This window comes from Podarcis muralis, chromosome Z (assembly GCF_964188315.1).
Source record: "Podarcis muralis chromosome Z, rPodMur119.hap1.1, whole genome shotgun sequence".
Lineage (NCBI taxonomy): Eukaryota > Metazoa > Chordata > Lepidosauria > Squamata > Lacertidae > Podarcis > Podarcis muralis.
The window spans coordinates 40,244,828-40,259,050 of record NC_135673.1 but is presented as its reverse complement, the minus strand read 5'-3'; the positions used below and the strand labels follow the sequence as shown (position 1 = coordinate 40,259,050).

Sequence of the window (14,223 nt, the reverse complement as noted above, 5' to 3'; positions counted from 1 at the left end):
CCGAGGTAGCACTGTAAACCCCACATATGAATGCAGACGACGGCTAAAAATCTAGTAGATCAGCAAAACGATACAAAAAACCAGGAACTGCGGGCTTTCTCTCCTAGTACAATATGAAGAAACAAACGATATTCTGAGTTGATCGCCGCCCTCTCTGTCAGTTTAATATTTGCCCCTCTTCCACACCCTGCCTCTCTTGTGTTTTGCATTGTGAGCAAGTGTGGCATGTTCAGAGTCTTAACCCAAAAGTTTGTCCTGCAGCTTGAATAAGAACGTCCCCATCTTTGTCTGCACGATTGCCTACCCGACCGTCCCTTGCCCGCTGCACATCTTTGAACCATGCTACCGCCTGATGATCCGCAGATGTATGGAAACTGGCACCAAGCAGTTTGGGATGTGCCTTGCGGACCCTGTCAGAGGGTGAGTGACAGAGAGCATGATGCTGTTATGTGCTGCTAGACCAGCTTTGCCCAACATGAGTCCCTCCAGATGTTTTGGACGTGGGGGGGAGGGGGAGGAAGGGTCACTGCGCAGTGGTAGTGCACAATTTTCCTGCATATCCAGGTAGGGCTGAGAGGGGCTCTTCTCTGAATACCTGGGGACCTCCTCCCAGTTGGCGTAGACCAGAGGGGAATAAGCTGCTTGAGCCTAGGGGCCACATTCTCTTCCCGGCAGGGGCTGAATTCCAGTGGTGGGTAGTACCAGAGGAAAACGTGGGTGGAGCAACAGGTGAACATTTTGCCTTTGTACAACAGGGTAGTTTGTGCGCACACTCACTCTTTCCTCCACCCAGGGAAGCAAGAGGCGTTATCAAAATTCAAGGGCACATTCCAGCCAGGCATTGTCATGGACTGGTTGGGCACAGAGGAATGGTGGGAGAAACCAGCTGAGGAAACCCCAAGGGAAGATGGCTCAGAGCCTGCGGAGTGGTGGTGGGGCAAAGATGAATGGACAGAGAGAGAAGAGGGGCAGAGTGCAGGGAGGAGGTTTTGGAAGCTGAAGACGCAACAGGGTTTAGTGAGCAGGAAGAGGCTGGGGCAGAGAGCAGTACAGAATCTGAGGCAGAAGAGGAGGCTGTAGAGGAGGGGGGCCAAGAGGCAGAGAAGAAGCCAAGTAATCTCCCTTTCCTGCTGCGACCAGCTCCCCTCCATCTTGGTTGCCCAGTACCCACAGAGGTATGAAGAGGGCAGATCAGAGATACAGAAGGTGAGGAAGGCTCAGGCTCCTTGGAAGAACCTGGGAGGAGACTTAGCTGTGGGAAGGCAGGGACCTTCAGTCCTTGCCACTCCCTTATAGGGGCAAGATCCACCAGCTGTGCTCACTAGGCCTAGCCTCCTGAGCTGTTTTTTCCCCTTTAATAGCTCACACTGGTGCTGTGTGAGTTATTACTGACCTGCTCCTGTTACCCAGCCCTGACAGGTATCAACACTCAATGAGGTTGCAACGCTGGGCCAATGAGGCATGTGGTGTGGAGAGAGTCATGAGGGCCAAATAGAGAGGCTTGGAGAGCCACATTTGGCCTTTGGGCCTGAGGTTCCCAACCCCTGCTGTAGGCAATACTGAGTGAGATGGAGCAATGGTCTGATTAGACAGCTTCCTATGGTTCTGTGGACCACAAGCTCCATCTGGCTGGGGGTAAATTCTAAAATGTCTGGAAGGACGCCAAGTTGAGCAAGTCTGAAGTAGACTGCTGAATGTCTTCACCACTGACCTGTGGAAACTGCAGCCAGAAAAGAGTAACTCTTGTTTCTTTACCTTGTCCTTTCTGGATAACAGATTTGCAGATTATGGCTGTATGCTGGAGATAAAAAATGTTCAGTTCTTTGCTGACGGCCGATCTGTGGTTGACAGTATTGGCAAGAGGAGGTTCAAGGTGTTGAAGCATGGCCAACGCGATGGATACAACACTGCAGACATTGAGTACATAGAAGATCAGAAGGTGAGCATTGACTCGATGTGCCAGAGCTACAGCTTCTAGAGTTCCCTGGGAACAGGAATTGTTGTTAAACCACTCTGGAAACTAGAGCTCTATGGTGTCTCCAAACAACTCACAGACCCTTTAAAGCAGTGTTCCCCAACCCCCGGGCCGCAGCCCGGTGCCGGTCCGTGGATCAATTGGCACCGGGCCGCCCGAGGAACTTCAAATCATTTCACTGTGGCGGGCGGCCGAGGCGCAGAGCATTGCGCCCTCTCAAGCCCGCCCATTGTGTGACAATAGCGAATGAAAATTCGCTATGGTTACACTGATGCTCCTCCTGACCAATCAGGGAGCGGGACTCGAGGTCGGAGACGCGGGGACTGAAGAGAAGCTGCCGTGAGGTAAGTGCACGGGGGGGGGGGACTCAGCTCAAACAAGCAGGCCACGGAAAAATTATCAAACATTTACCGGTCCGTGGCGATAAAAAGGTTGAGGAGCACTGCTTTAAAGGACTACAGCTCCTAGAATTCTTTGCAGGGAGCCATGAACGTTCTCCCTCAGGAGGTGGTAGACTCTCCTTCCTTGGAGGTTTTTAAGCAGTGGTTGGATGGCCATATGTCATGGATGCTTTAGCTGAGATTCCTGCAGGGGGTTGGACTAGATGACCCTTGGGGTCCCTTCCAACTCTACGATTCTCTGATGCATAGTAGGGATGTGGTCTTGTGCCCTCCCTTGACCATAGGACCGACAAGATAGTAACAGGACTACTTTGTTCCTTAGGCTCAGGGAAGGTGTCTGTCATGGCCTTGGCTCTGCAGACCCTAATTTGTGGACTCCTGATGTTCAGTGGTCTCCTGCCTACCACTCTCTGGTTCAGTGGGCCCCAGTATCTGGCTCAGAGCCAGAAAGCCAGTCAAGCCCCTCAGCCAGTGGACCTGCTGCTATTGATTCAGTGTCGTGGCCACCACTGCATTCTGGGTTCCTGACATATCCATGTTTTCTTACTGCTTTAATTTAATTTAATTTAACAGGATTTATATACTGCTTCATCAAAACCTACCTGGTTTACATAAATATATACATTAAAATTACCAGGTAAGGTAAGTTGGGTGGAATATTTTTAAAAAATAAAACCAGCAGGTTCAAAGACAAACATATATAAAATAAAACTACATGTCAAATTCACATGTCTGGGTAGGCTTGCATATTAATAAAAATAAAAATAAATTATAGCAGGTGTCAAAAACAGTACAGTAAAGGCAGCTGCTTAATATCAATTATTTGTTACCAGTATCATTGCATAGCCCCCTTTCCTCCAAGGAGCTGATTGTGGTATACTATTTTATTCTTGCAACAACCCTGTGAGATAGGCCAGCTTCAGTGAGGAATGCCTTGACTTGAGCATCCCAAATCCAGCCTACAATCTTGACAACTAATCCAGGTGCCTGGGTTTCTTTGTTAGAATCCCTCTAAAACTGTTTTCCCCCTGACGCTCCCTGGTGATACCTCCTGGGATAGCTCAGTTTGGTAGAGCATGAGACTCTTAATCTTATGGTTGTGGGTTCAAGCCCCACGTTGGGCAAAAGATTCCTGCATTGTAGAGGGTTGGACTAGATGACCCTTGTGTCCCCCTTCCAACTCTACAACTCTATGATTCCAGGTGCAAGGAGCAGAAAGTGCTGAGCTGAAGCTCCTTCACGAGTCTGTATATGACGAGGCCTACAAGTGGTTTGATGCCCTCGGTCCAGGGCTCAAGAGTCGTATCCTCGGTCACTTTGGTCTAATGCCTGCCAAGGAGTCAGATCCACAGGTAGGTACAGGATGTAACACTCCGGCAGGGACAAGAATTTGAGCTCACTCAATTTGCCCAGTTCAATCCCAGGCGTCTCCAGGCAGGCCTGGGCGTGTGAAAACCTTGGAAACCTGGAGAGCTGCTGCCAGTCTGTGTAGACAGTACCAAACTAGATGAACTGATGGTCTGGCTTGGTATAAGGCAGCTTCCTCTATTCCTTAACCTTGGAGTGCACTGTTTAGAACAGAGTGATGCTTTGCATGCCATCCTTGCATTTTTTTGTATAGTTTACCTTGGGTATAGTTTCAGTTATTTAATTATATGAAGCTTATTCATGTTGTTATATACCGTATTTTTCGCTCCATAAGGAGCACCGGACCATAAGGAGCACCTAGTTTTTAGAGGGGGAAATCAAGGGGGGGGAATCTTACCCCCCCCCCCCGCAGCCCCAAAGAGCAGCGGACAGACTGCGCAGACAGTCTTGCTCTCCCTGCTTCAGCAAAAGGAACCTGAAGCATGCGGAACGCAGCGGGAACTCACACTGTGCTCCGAAGGCTTCAGGCAGCTATCCCTCTTGCTCTCCAGGCTTCAGCGAAAGCAACACGAAGCCTCCGGAGCGCGGAGTGAGCGTTCCCTCTGCGCTTGGTAGGCTTCGCGTTACTATCACTGAAGCCAAGGAGCCTACATTCGCTCCATAGGACGCACACACATTTCCCCTTAATTTTTGGAGGGGGAAAAGTGTGCCCTATAGAGCGAAAAATACGGTACGTTGCCTTTTAATTTAAGATGTTACAATTAGGTTGGCGGTTCCTGAATACGGGGTTCCATCCTGCCACTTTCTCCAATTATTAACCATGGCTGTTAACAATAATGCTTGCTCTTCCTTGCAGTGCAACCCCAATGGCCCTGCCTGGTGCTGGTGGATCCTTGCTGTCTTTCCTCTTGAGAGCAGAGCCCAGCTCCCATTTCTTGCCATGACATCCCTGAAAGAACGTCTCCTCGGCATCAAGCGCATTCTTGACTTTATGGCCAACCCAGGACCATGAGGATAAGCAGCGCAAGAGATCCTGTGAATCCTGTTAGAATACTTGAGCGTCTCTCGGCTGTTTCCTTACACTGATGACTTCTTGAGCTTTCTCTCCTGCTATTACATCTCATTGTCTCTTCACCAGCTGAAGCAAGATCTGCAAGGTTAAGCTTCACGGGTGGAAGAGCCCTTTAGCTAGTTGCAATGATGTGTTAACAGAGAATGATTTTTTGGAGCGAGAAATGTCTCTAACATCAACACAGCAAAAACTATAGCTACTGTGCGGGGAGCATGCAGCACGATCCCAAGCACATTCTACTCAGAAGTAAGTCCTGAAAAGCGTGACAGGTCTTCACTTCCATGTAACCACGCTGAAGGGCTGCAGCCTTAATGTTGCTGAGTTGGTTCTTCAGTTCAAAAAGAATTACCAATGTTTCCATAAATATATAGATATCTTTCTACATATATGCATAATGAAAGTGAACAAAACAGATGTGAACTTTTTTTCTTTCTTTTTCTTTTTTGCTATAAACAATTTTTTTAAAGGTTTGTCCAAATTTTTATTTTATTTTATCTGGGAACAGTTGCATTGAAATATTTCTGGTTTAATGTGAAGCTGAAATAACTTGCCATCGTGCTGTTTTATTTCAAGGCATATTCCAAGGGGTTCTGGTTTGGTGTGTTGTTTTTTTAAAAAATCTGTATATTAACAGTATTCAGAAGTTTTTGATGGATATTATTAGTATTATTTTGGACTAAAAAACGTTTATTTGGTTTTCAGTTGCAAATTCACAGCATGATCCTCTAATGTAAATCCTGCTACATTCAGTGGTGATTAGCTTACTCCCCTAGAAAGTGTGTTTAGGATCATAGCCTAAGACTGTGTGTATTCTTCATAGAGGTCTGGCTGCTTTACTATCTTACAGTGTTTTTAATAATGAACATGAAGATGGGGGGGGGTAGGAGTGTTAATAATACACAGTCTCATGCTTGATAACTAGTTTGCTTTTACATTTTGTGGAAGGTCTAAATGGCACCGATACAATGGGTTGGATCCAGACTTTGTCATACTTAGGGTAGACCCATTGACATGAATGTGACATTGTCATGATGACTAACCTAAGATTAATTTAGGTGGGTCTGTTCAAAGCATGACTAACAGCACCACCCTAACCAAGTCCCCTTAGAAGTAAGTTGCATTGAATTCAATAGGACTTACATCTAGGAAAGTGGGGTTTGGGTTTCCACTGAAGTCTGGATCCAACCCTCTAATTTTTGAAGATATGTCAAGGTATGCTTCAATGGATTTTTCTCTCTCTCTCTCTTTTAAAAAAACACACCAAAAATAGTACTTACAATTTTTTCTTTGAGTACAGAATTATCTGTACCTGGTACTAGAAACCAGATAACATCTGGACAAATCTTGTTTTGACATTTAATTTGTTAAAAGGATGTTCAAGGACAGCAGTGAGGGTCAAAGGAAGAATGATCAGGGACAAGGGAACAAGGTGTACATAACACACTGTCCTTCATATTGTTGTTTAGAGAAGCTTGCTGTGGCAGTTTGCTTTGGGATTGCTGTTATTTTTCTGATCTAAATGAATGTTGTGGCTTTGCCAAGTTGAGCTCTTAGGTGGCTGTTCACAAAACAACTGCAGACCACTTTGAAGAGACTCTTTTACAGCATTTATTTGGTAGCCTTTATACTGGGGACAGGTTGAATGGCAGCAACAGGAGGACACAAAGAACTTTCCACATAGGAAGATTATGTGCATTGCCAACAGGAGAGTAACAGATTGAGATACTGCTCCCACTGGCTTTATCAGTGTTACTCTCCCATTGGTAATTCTCAATTTACTCTCCTTGGGAATGTATTCCTAAATTGGAGAATGGTCATTGCTCAGTGGTAGAACATCTGCCTGTATGCAGAAGGCCACCAGTTCAATCCCTGGCATCTCCAGTTAGGACTGGGAGAGACCCCTGCCTGAATCCACAGAGTCACTTCCAGTCAGCATAGATGATGCTCAGCTGGCCGGACCATTGATCTGACTCTGTTCTAAGGCAGCCTCCTACATTCCCTTTCCTTTGTTGCTTTTCTGACACCTGCATCCTCTGGCTCCCAATTGCTGCAAAACTGCATTGTTTTTATTTAGATAATGTGATAACAACATCACTTTTTAAAAGCATGTATCTTTTATCTTAACTGTACTGTGAGGCTGGTGGTGGTTTGGATGCCTCCTAACGTATTTCTGGACAGGTTTTGCTGCAGTTCTCTGAAATGCTCTTACATGAGGTCTGCATTGCAAATGGAAATGCATTGCAGTTGTATAAATTTTTTGGGGGGGGTGGAGAGGGGATTGAGTTGTTCTGGGGCTGAAAACTACTGTGATGGACATTAATGTGCAGAGACGTTGACCCTTTTTAAACTTCAAAGAAGGAGGTTGAAATGCTGCTGCCACCGCGCACTGCTCCCCTTCTCCAGACTCATGATGAAAACCTGTCCTTAAAACCAGGTGAAATGTCTTATTTAATATTTGCACTCCTACCAATTGCATTGCCAGATTTATTTATTTTATTTTTTTAAAAAATCTGTTTATTTTCTACTGGAGTGCTCAAGGCAGTTTACAAAAATATGAAATAAAAATAGCAAAAGTAGGCAATGATTGAAAACAAGATGGTGCAAAAGTATCATGAGATCTATCTATATATATACATGTGATCAAAGGAGAAGACTTAAATGCTGGGTTTAGCAAACAAAAACAGTTCATAATAGCCGTAAGCCTGGCAGAATGAACATGGATCCCTACAGACGTTCCTTTTATTCTGCATTCATGACGATTTGTGCTCTTGGTGGTATCGGGGTGATTCTACTTGATTCTGCTTTCAGTACTGTTTGTGCCATCCAGCAGTTCAAAAGCACGTCATAGTGCAAGTAGATAAATAGGTACCACTCTGGCGGGAAGGTAAACGGCATTTCCGTGCGCTGCTCTGGTTCGCCAGAAGCAGCTTAGTCACGCTGGCCACATGACCCGGAAGCTGTACGCCAGCTCCCTCGCCAATAAAGTGAAATGAGCGCCACAACCCCAGAGTCGGCCTTTTACCTTTACCCTTCCAAATAGCAATAGAACAATAATATTGCAGGAGCATCCCAGAACAACTGTTGCAGAACAGCATACGACAGTGCTATTTTTCTAGAAAAAGAGGTGCCGGAACTCACCATGAATGCCTCCCTTATTCTCTTACTATGGCAATGACGCCCACCTGAGAGGTGCCAGAACTGAGTTCCAGTGAGTTCCAGCTGAAAAAAGGGCCTGACATGTGGACAGCCTAGTGTAAATCTGCCACTAATGCACTATTATTACATAAATGACTCCTCGAAGAAGGGACAACCCTATGACACTTAAAGAGATATATGGTGGACCTAAATGGGGATGCGATTCCAGAACAGAAGAAGAAGAAGAAGAAGAAGAAGAAGAAGAAGAAGAAGAAGAAGAAGAAGAAGAAGAAGAAGAAGAAGAAGGAGAAGAAGAAGAAGAAGAAGAGGAGTTTGGGTTTGATATCCCGCTTTATCACTACCCAAAGGAGTCTCAAAGCGGCTAACATTCTCTAACCCTTCCTCCCCCACAACAAACACTCTGTGAGGTGAGTGGGGCTGAGAGACTTCAAAGAAGTGTGACTGGCTCAAGGTCACCCAGCAGCTGCATGTGGAGGAGCGGAGACGTGAACCCGGTTCACCAGATTACAAGTCTACCGCTCTTAACCGCTACACCACACTGGCTCCACCACCAGTACTGCCACCATTAGAAAAGTCCTTTCCCCAAGTACTTACAGATCTGTAGCTTACAACAGACTTGGGAACTGGGGCAGAGGATGTAATCTCCACCTCCGCCTCCTCATTGGCTATGCTCTAGCAATTGTGGAAAGCAATTGATGAAAATGCCCATGAAAAAAGTCAAAGTTGGTTACGCTACTAATCTGACTCACTGCTTTCTACATAAATCTCCATTGTGTTCTATTTTGGAGGACAGTTCTCTGCATTTGAAGACCTCTATTTGAAGATGCAAGTTCAGTTTAATGAATTATTGTTGTTGTTGTTGTTGTTGTTGTTTCCAAATGTGCATCCGTATGTAAATCGGCATGTTGTACTTTATGCAAACCTGTCTTTCTTTTCTTTTGGTTGATGCATTTCCTCACTTGTTGCACTATGTAACTGGCCACTCCAGGCATTATATAGCACTAGGTCCTCAGAGACTTTTCTCCCACCTGTGGATTTTTGTGCCGGTTTCCCTCCCACCCACTCCAAGTGATAGTGTAAAAAAGAAAAAGAAAAACAGTAACGGAAATGATCTCATTCAAAAGTGGCCAGAATTTTGTGTGCGCATTTGCCTGAAAGAAACCAAAGATGTGTAGAGACCAAAACTGTACTGTGAAGCTACTCATTAAATATATGCAGTCACAAATAGGGAGCAAAGCAACACTGCAGTTGTGTGGTTTGGTTGTGTGCGCCCATACTCACCTTCTCAGGTAGAAGACCTTTCTGGGAGGTGGACAATGGCAGTTTGCATATAGCAGAGCTGAATAAATTTATGTAACCAGTGATGGAAAATTTGGCCTGCAATGAGTTATATTTATCTTCTCTGGATGGGTCTTGCCCAAATCTTTTCTATTTTTTGTTAAACCACTGGTAACCACTGGTTACTAGGAAGGTTGCCATATTAATAACATAAAAATTTGGCGCAGGTCCATTAAGGGTGTGTAAAAGAAATGTGGACAACAGCTTTTCTTGTGGGTGGAAACACCAAATTGTTGCTTTCTCTCTGTGTGACATTGAGAATGGCTGAATAAGGGGACTCATGATGCCACTGCCATCATGATTTTTTTACAGTTCTGCACCTCTACAGTTTGCCCTAATTGGTAGAGACCCCCTTCAGGCCATCTTTCAATATAGTCCAAGTCAGAGGAGATGCTATATCTGGGGGGAAATCTTAAGTATGCAATGCATAGTAAGCCTATGGTACTTAGCAAGATTGGTAGAATATCAACGATTCAATATTTAAATTAATCCGTTAAATGAAACTGTTTTGAAAAAGGTTTTACTGGATTTTGAGGATGACCCGGATGGAGTGGGCTGCAGATATTTAAAGAACTTTTTTTTAAAAAGGAATATTTTTTTAATATATACACGGACTTCAAAATCCCCATGTGGTGGGTGCCTCTTTCTCTCGCCCTGCTGAGATGCTGTCTGCCGCCACACATGTATTTTGAGGGGGCCTGGGGGGGGGTGAGAGATGATATGTTTATTTTTAGAATGGTTGCTTTTATTCCTGTGCAAAGTTTTGCAGGTCTAGCAGTGCAGTCCTATTCATGTTTATTCAGAAGTAGGGCCAGCTGTGTGTTCAGTGGGGCTCCCAGGAAAGTGTATACAAGAGTGTAGCTTTGGGCTGCAGCCCTATACCCACTAACAAGACTAACAAAAGCCGGTTCGATGGGGGGTTTAAGGGAGGGCGCTTGTCAAAGGCCTCCCTCCTTCAATGAGTGAGTCTGCCTCTTCATCACCATAGCAACCTGTTGCTGTTGCTGTTGCTTCTGCTTCTCTCTTTCCTCATCACTTGCTCACACCTGTGTGCTGTTCAGGCAGGGGCTAATCCGTGAGCAAGCAGCCATGGGATGTACTCCTCTTCACCACCAGTGTGAACTGGTCTGTTGCAATAATGAAGAGGAGGACCAGGGGGTTCTTGTTAGAATTCCCTCTGTTGGGCAGTGCCAGTGGAATTCCTGAGTGGGCCTTAAAAAGTCATACAATTAATCAGCAGAGACTTTTTAAACCTGAAATCTAATAATATGCAGTTGTGATAGTTAGTAGACTGGCCTTTCTCAGTCTCTCTCTTGGTTTTTCAGGATGTTTTGACGTACAGTCTCCTAGAGCCCACAAAACCTGGACAGGCATTGGCAAAGTCGATGTCTGTTGTTCCTTTAAACTTTGAAGTTTTCATACGACAAGAATGACTTAACTCCTGGATTTGAAGTGCCTGAATACTTTTGTTAGTTGCTATTTATGAGCTTCTCAGACTTCATGAGCCATATACTACTTTTTGAAGAAGATTTTGAAAATACGTTTGAGAGTAAATTTTGAGCAACGAAAAGGTTTACAAAGCCGTAGTGTAGCAAAACCAGTGTTTTATGCTTTGAAATGTTTTCTGTCAAGGCTTCGGCCTAGTCTACACAAACAGCAGAACAAGGTGGCAGATTGTTCCTGAGTTGCACTGCACCATGTCTGAATGCTCCTTTAAGGTTGGTTGGTTTAGGAACTCCCTGCAAGTAGAAAACTAGCCTATTGGCTGGGGGAGTAGGTTTTATACCAACCCAGTTTCTGCTGTATAAGATTTCTACATGCAATGAGTTATGTTGGTTTGTTTAATGAAATGTATATTTTTTAAAATGGCACCTCACCTGTAGTTTGTAGTAGTACAGGTGGGGCATGCAACAAAATGTTGCAGCATTAACATTTCCGGTTCATTTCCATGTCCACTCCATTTCCCTTTCTACCTACCGTACTTTCCATTTTTTTCCAGCATTGGTCACTGAACATGCTTAATCCTACATCTTTTACACACACACACGCATGCACACACACACACACACACACACACACACACACACACTGCACCGCCCCTTTTAGGGCTTTTTGTAAAGATTTATTGTTGTTCTGCAGATTTTAAGGTGTTGGTATTTTTAAGCCTGCTGAAGCTTAATTCTTTCGTGTGGTTCATACTACTTTAGCTATATATGCCGCAGCAGTCACATTTAAATATCAGAGATGGAAGGAGTGCCCATTTTACTATTGCAGTACTCTCAACAACTCAGCTAGTCTGCATGTGTAGATCAGGCCAAAGTTCAAATAGGTTAAGTTGCTGCTCCTCAGCAATCCCATTAAACCAGGGGTGAGGAACCACTGGCCTTCCAGATGTTGCTGGAATGAAACTCCCATTAGTCCCAGTCAGTATGGGCAATGGGCGTTGCAATCCAACAACATCTGGCGGGTCTCAGTTGTCTTAGCCCTGCATTAACAATAAAATGTTTCTGATGCCAGAAATTAAGCCGCCCCAAGGTAGCCAACCTCCTGTGAAATTGCAAAATTACATCACTTTGTACAGCATTCTTTAAAAATGAATGAATTAATAAACAAGCAAAAGTTTGCACTACAATGAACTTGAAGTGAAATTAAGTATAAATTCTTATCATGGTTCAGCTACCTCTTTCTGTTAGGTTTGATTAGGAATTTTGCCCCCAGTGCATTCTGATTTGTCATGTTATAAATGTATTTCATAGTCTAGTTTTTTAAAAAATAAAAATTCTGTATGTGTTCTTATGTCATTTTGCATCAAAGCTTTGGTGATCTGTGATTTGCTAATAAAAAATTGTTTGTTGACTAACGTGTGTTGGTGGCTTAACTGATATGGGATGTCATTGTGTTGTTTTGTAACAGAAGGTTGCACATTATTACTTAGCTTATTGACTGGGGCGTAGGCACACATTCTGTTTCTGCAACAGAAATCTGACACCCAATACCTGGAGAGTGAAAAAAACACACACCCCTTTGATAGGTATAAAGTGAGGCACAGTTTAGCTCAGGGCTAGCTAAACCCACACTTCTCATTGTACAGTCTAGCTTTTAATGTATGCATCTATTTTATAGCTCACCTTTCCTCCACGAAGTCATCACATAGGGTTCTTCCCATTCCTCTAACCCACCTCAAATCTGCCCTCTCAAAAACCCTATGATGTAGGTTTAGTCTGAGAGAAAATGGCCTAAGATCATAAACCAGTGTATTTAGGGTTGTCGGTAGGTGGGCACAAGACAAAAGTGGGTGGTGTGAAGTTACATTCAGATATAAAATCAGATATACACAAGGACATGTTTCTCCAGCCAGGTATTATCTTTGCACAGACCCACTCCAGCCAGGTAAAAGCACTTGAGAGGGACCAATGAAAGGTGCAGCCTGAGGAGACATGGCCTAGGGAGAGTCCTGAGGGCTTGACAGAGAATTTTGGAGAGCCACATTTGGCCCACAGGCCTGAGGTTCTCCAACTATGCTCTCACCACTACAATTCACAAGTCTTTTTTTTTAAATCAAAGTTACAAGCTTGGTGGATCAGGGGAATAGTGTGGATGTAGTATATTTGTTTTCATTAAGGCTTTTGACAAAAGTCCCCCATTATAGTCTTACAGAGAGGGTGGTAAAATTGGGCTGGACAAGGTAACTGTGGATTTGTAGCTGGCTGACTGACCGAACCAATGGTTCCTTGTCATCCTGGGGAAAAAGTGACAAGTGGGGTGCTCAGAGTTCTGGATGAGGGAGCTGGGGGAATGCTCATGAAAGCTGCAAATGACACCAAACTGGTAGGGGTATCTAATGCCGCAGAAGATAGAACTGGAATTCAAGATGACCCTCACAGATTGGAGAACTGGGCCCAAAGTAACAAAATTCATTTCAACAGGGACAAATGCAAAGTTTTACACTTAGGCAGGAAGAACCATCTGCAGAAATGTAAAAAGGATCGAGGGGGGTCTTAGACCATAAGCTTAACCTGAGTCAACAGTGTGATGCAGCAGCAAAAAAATCTAATGCTATTCTAGGCTGCATCAAGGGATGTAATAGTACCACTCTATTCTGCCTTGGTCAGACGACACCTGGCCACCACATTATAAGAAGGTTATTGACAAGCTGGAATGTTTGCAAATGAGGGCCACCAAGGAAACCAAGCCTTATGAGGAAAGGTTGAAGGAGCTGGGTATGTATGGCTTGGAAAAGAGGATACTGAGAAGAGTTATGATAATAATCTTCAAATATCTAAATGGTTATCACATGGGAGATGGAGCATGCTTGTTTTCTCCTGCTCTGGAGTGCAGGACTCAAACCAATGGCTTCAAGTTAGAAAAAAGGAGATTCTGACTAAACAGGAAGAACTTTGTGAACGTAAGAGCTGTTTTTATAGTGGAACAGACTCCCTTGGGAGGTTGTGGAGTCCCCTCCTGTGGCGTTTGCCTCCTAGGATGGGTCAAGAAAAGGGTTAAAATGGGTGTGATGTGATTGGCCAGTGAGAATGCAATGGGGGGAGTAAAAGATAGAGTGGGAGGTTTTGAAAGGCAGTTGAGGTTTGGGAGTTGGGAGTTGAGGTTTGGGTGTTGGAGAAGGAAGAAGGTGGAATAGGCAGTGGGTTGGTCAAGTTGTATTGTGAGAGAGTGAGAGGAATTGTTAGGGAGTTAGAAGGATAGTTGGGAATAATTCAGTTTGAAGTTGTTAGGAACTAAGATTTAAGAGAAAAAAAACCAAAACCATATGCTTATTCCTGCACTTACGAATAAACTTGATTATTTGTTTATGTTAACAACTGTCTGGACTCCGTGTGTCCCCGTGAGAAGCGGGGTGGTGGCAGCAAAGAAAGCAACTGCAGTGGTGGCACAGGGTCAATAGACCGTGAAAC

At 44.4% G+C, this 14,223-nt stretch overlaps 1 protein-coding gene across 3 annotated transcripts in view; it reads left to right on the top strand.

Moving 5' to 3' along the window:
• Positions 1-12,149, top strand: part of LONRF3 (LON peptidase N-terminal domain and ring finger 3) — a 44,847-nt gene extending 32,698 nt beyond the window's left edge. For all 3 annotated transcript variants that reach the window (XM_077922263.1, XM_028715704.2, XM_028715705.2), the window contains 4 exons: positions 262-420; positions 1,777-1,939; positions 3,579-3,728; positions 4,601-12,149. In XM_077922263.1, the coding sequence (XP_077778389.1) occupies positions 262-420; positions 1,777-1,939; positions 3,579-3,728; positions 4,601-4,756 (628 nt within the window). In that variant the 3' untranslated portion in view covers positions 4,757-12,149. The remainder of the gene's footprint in view (positions 1-261; positions 421-1,776; positions 1,940-3,578; positions 3,729-4,600) is intronic.
• The last annotated feature ends 2,074 nt before the right edge of the window (positions 12,150-14,223 follow it).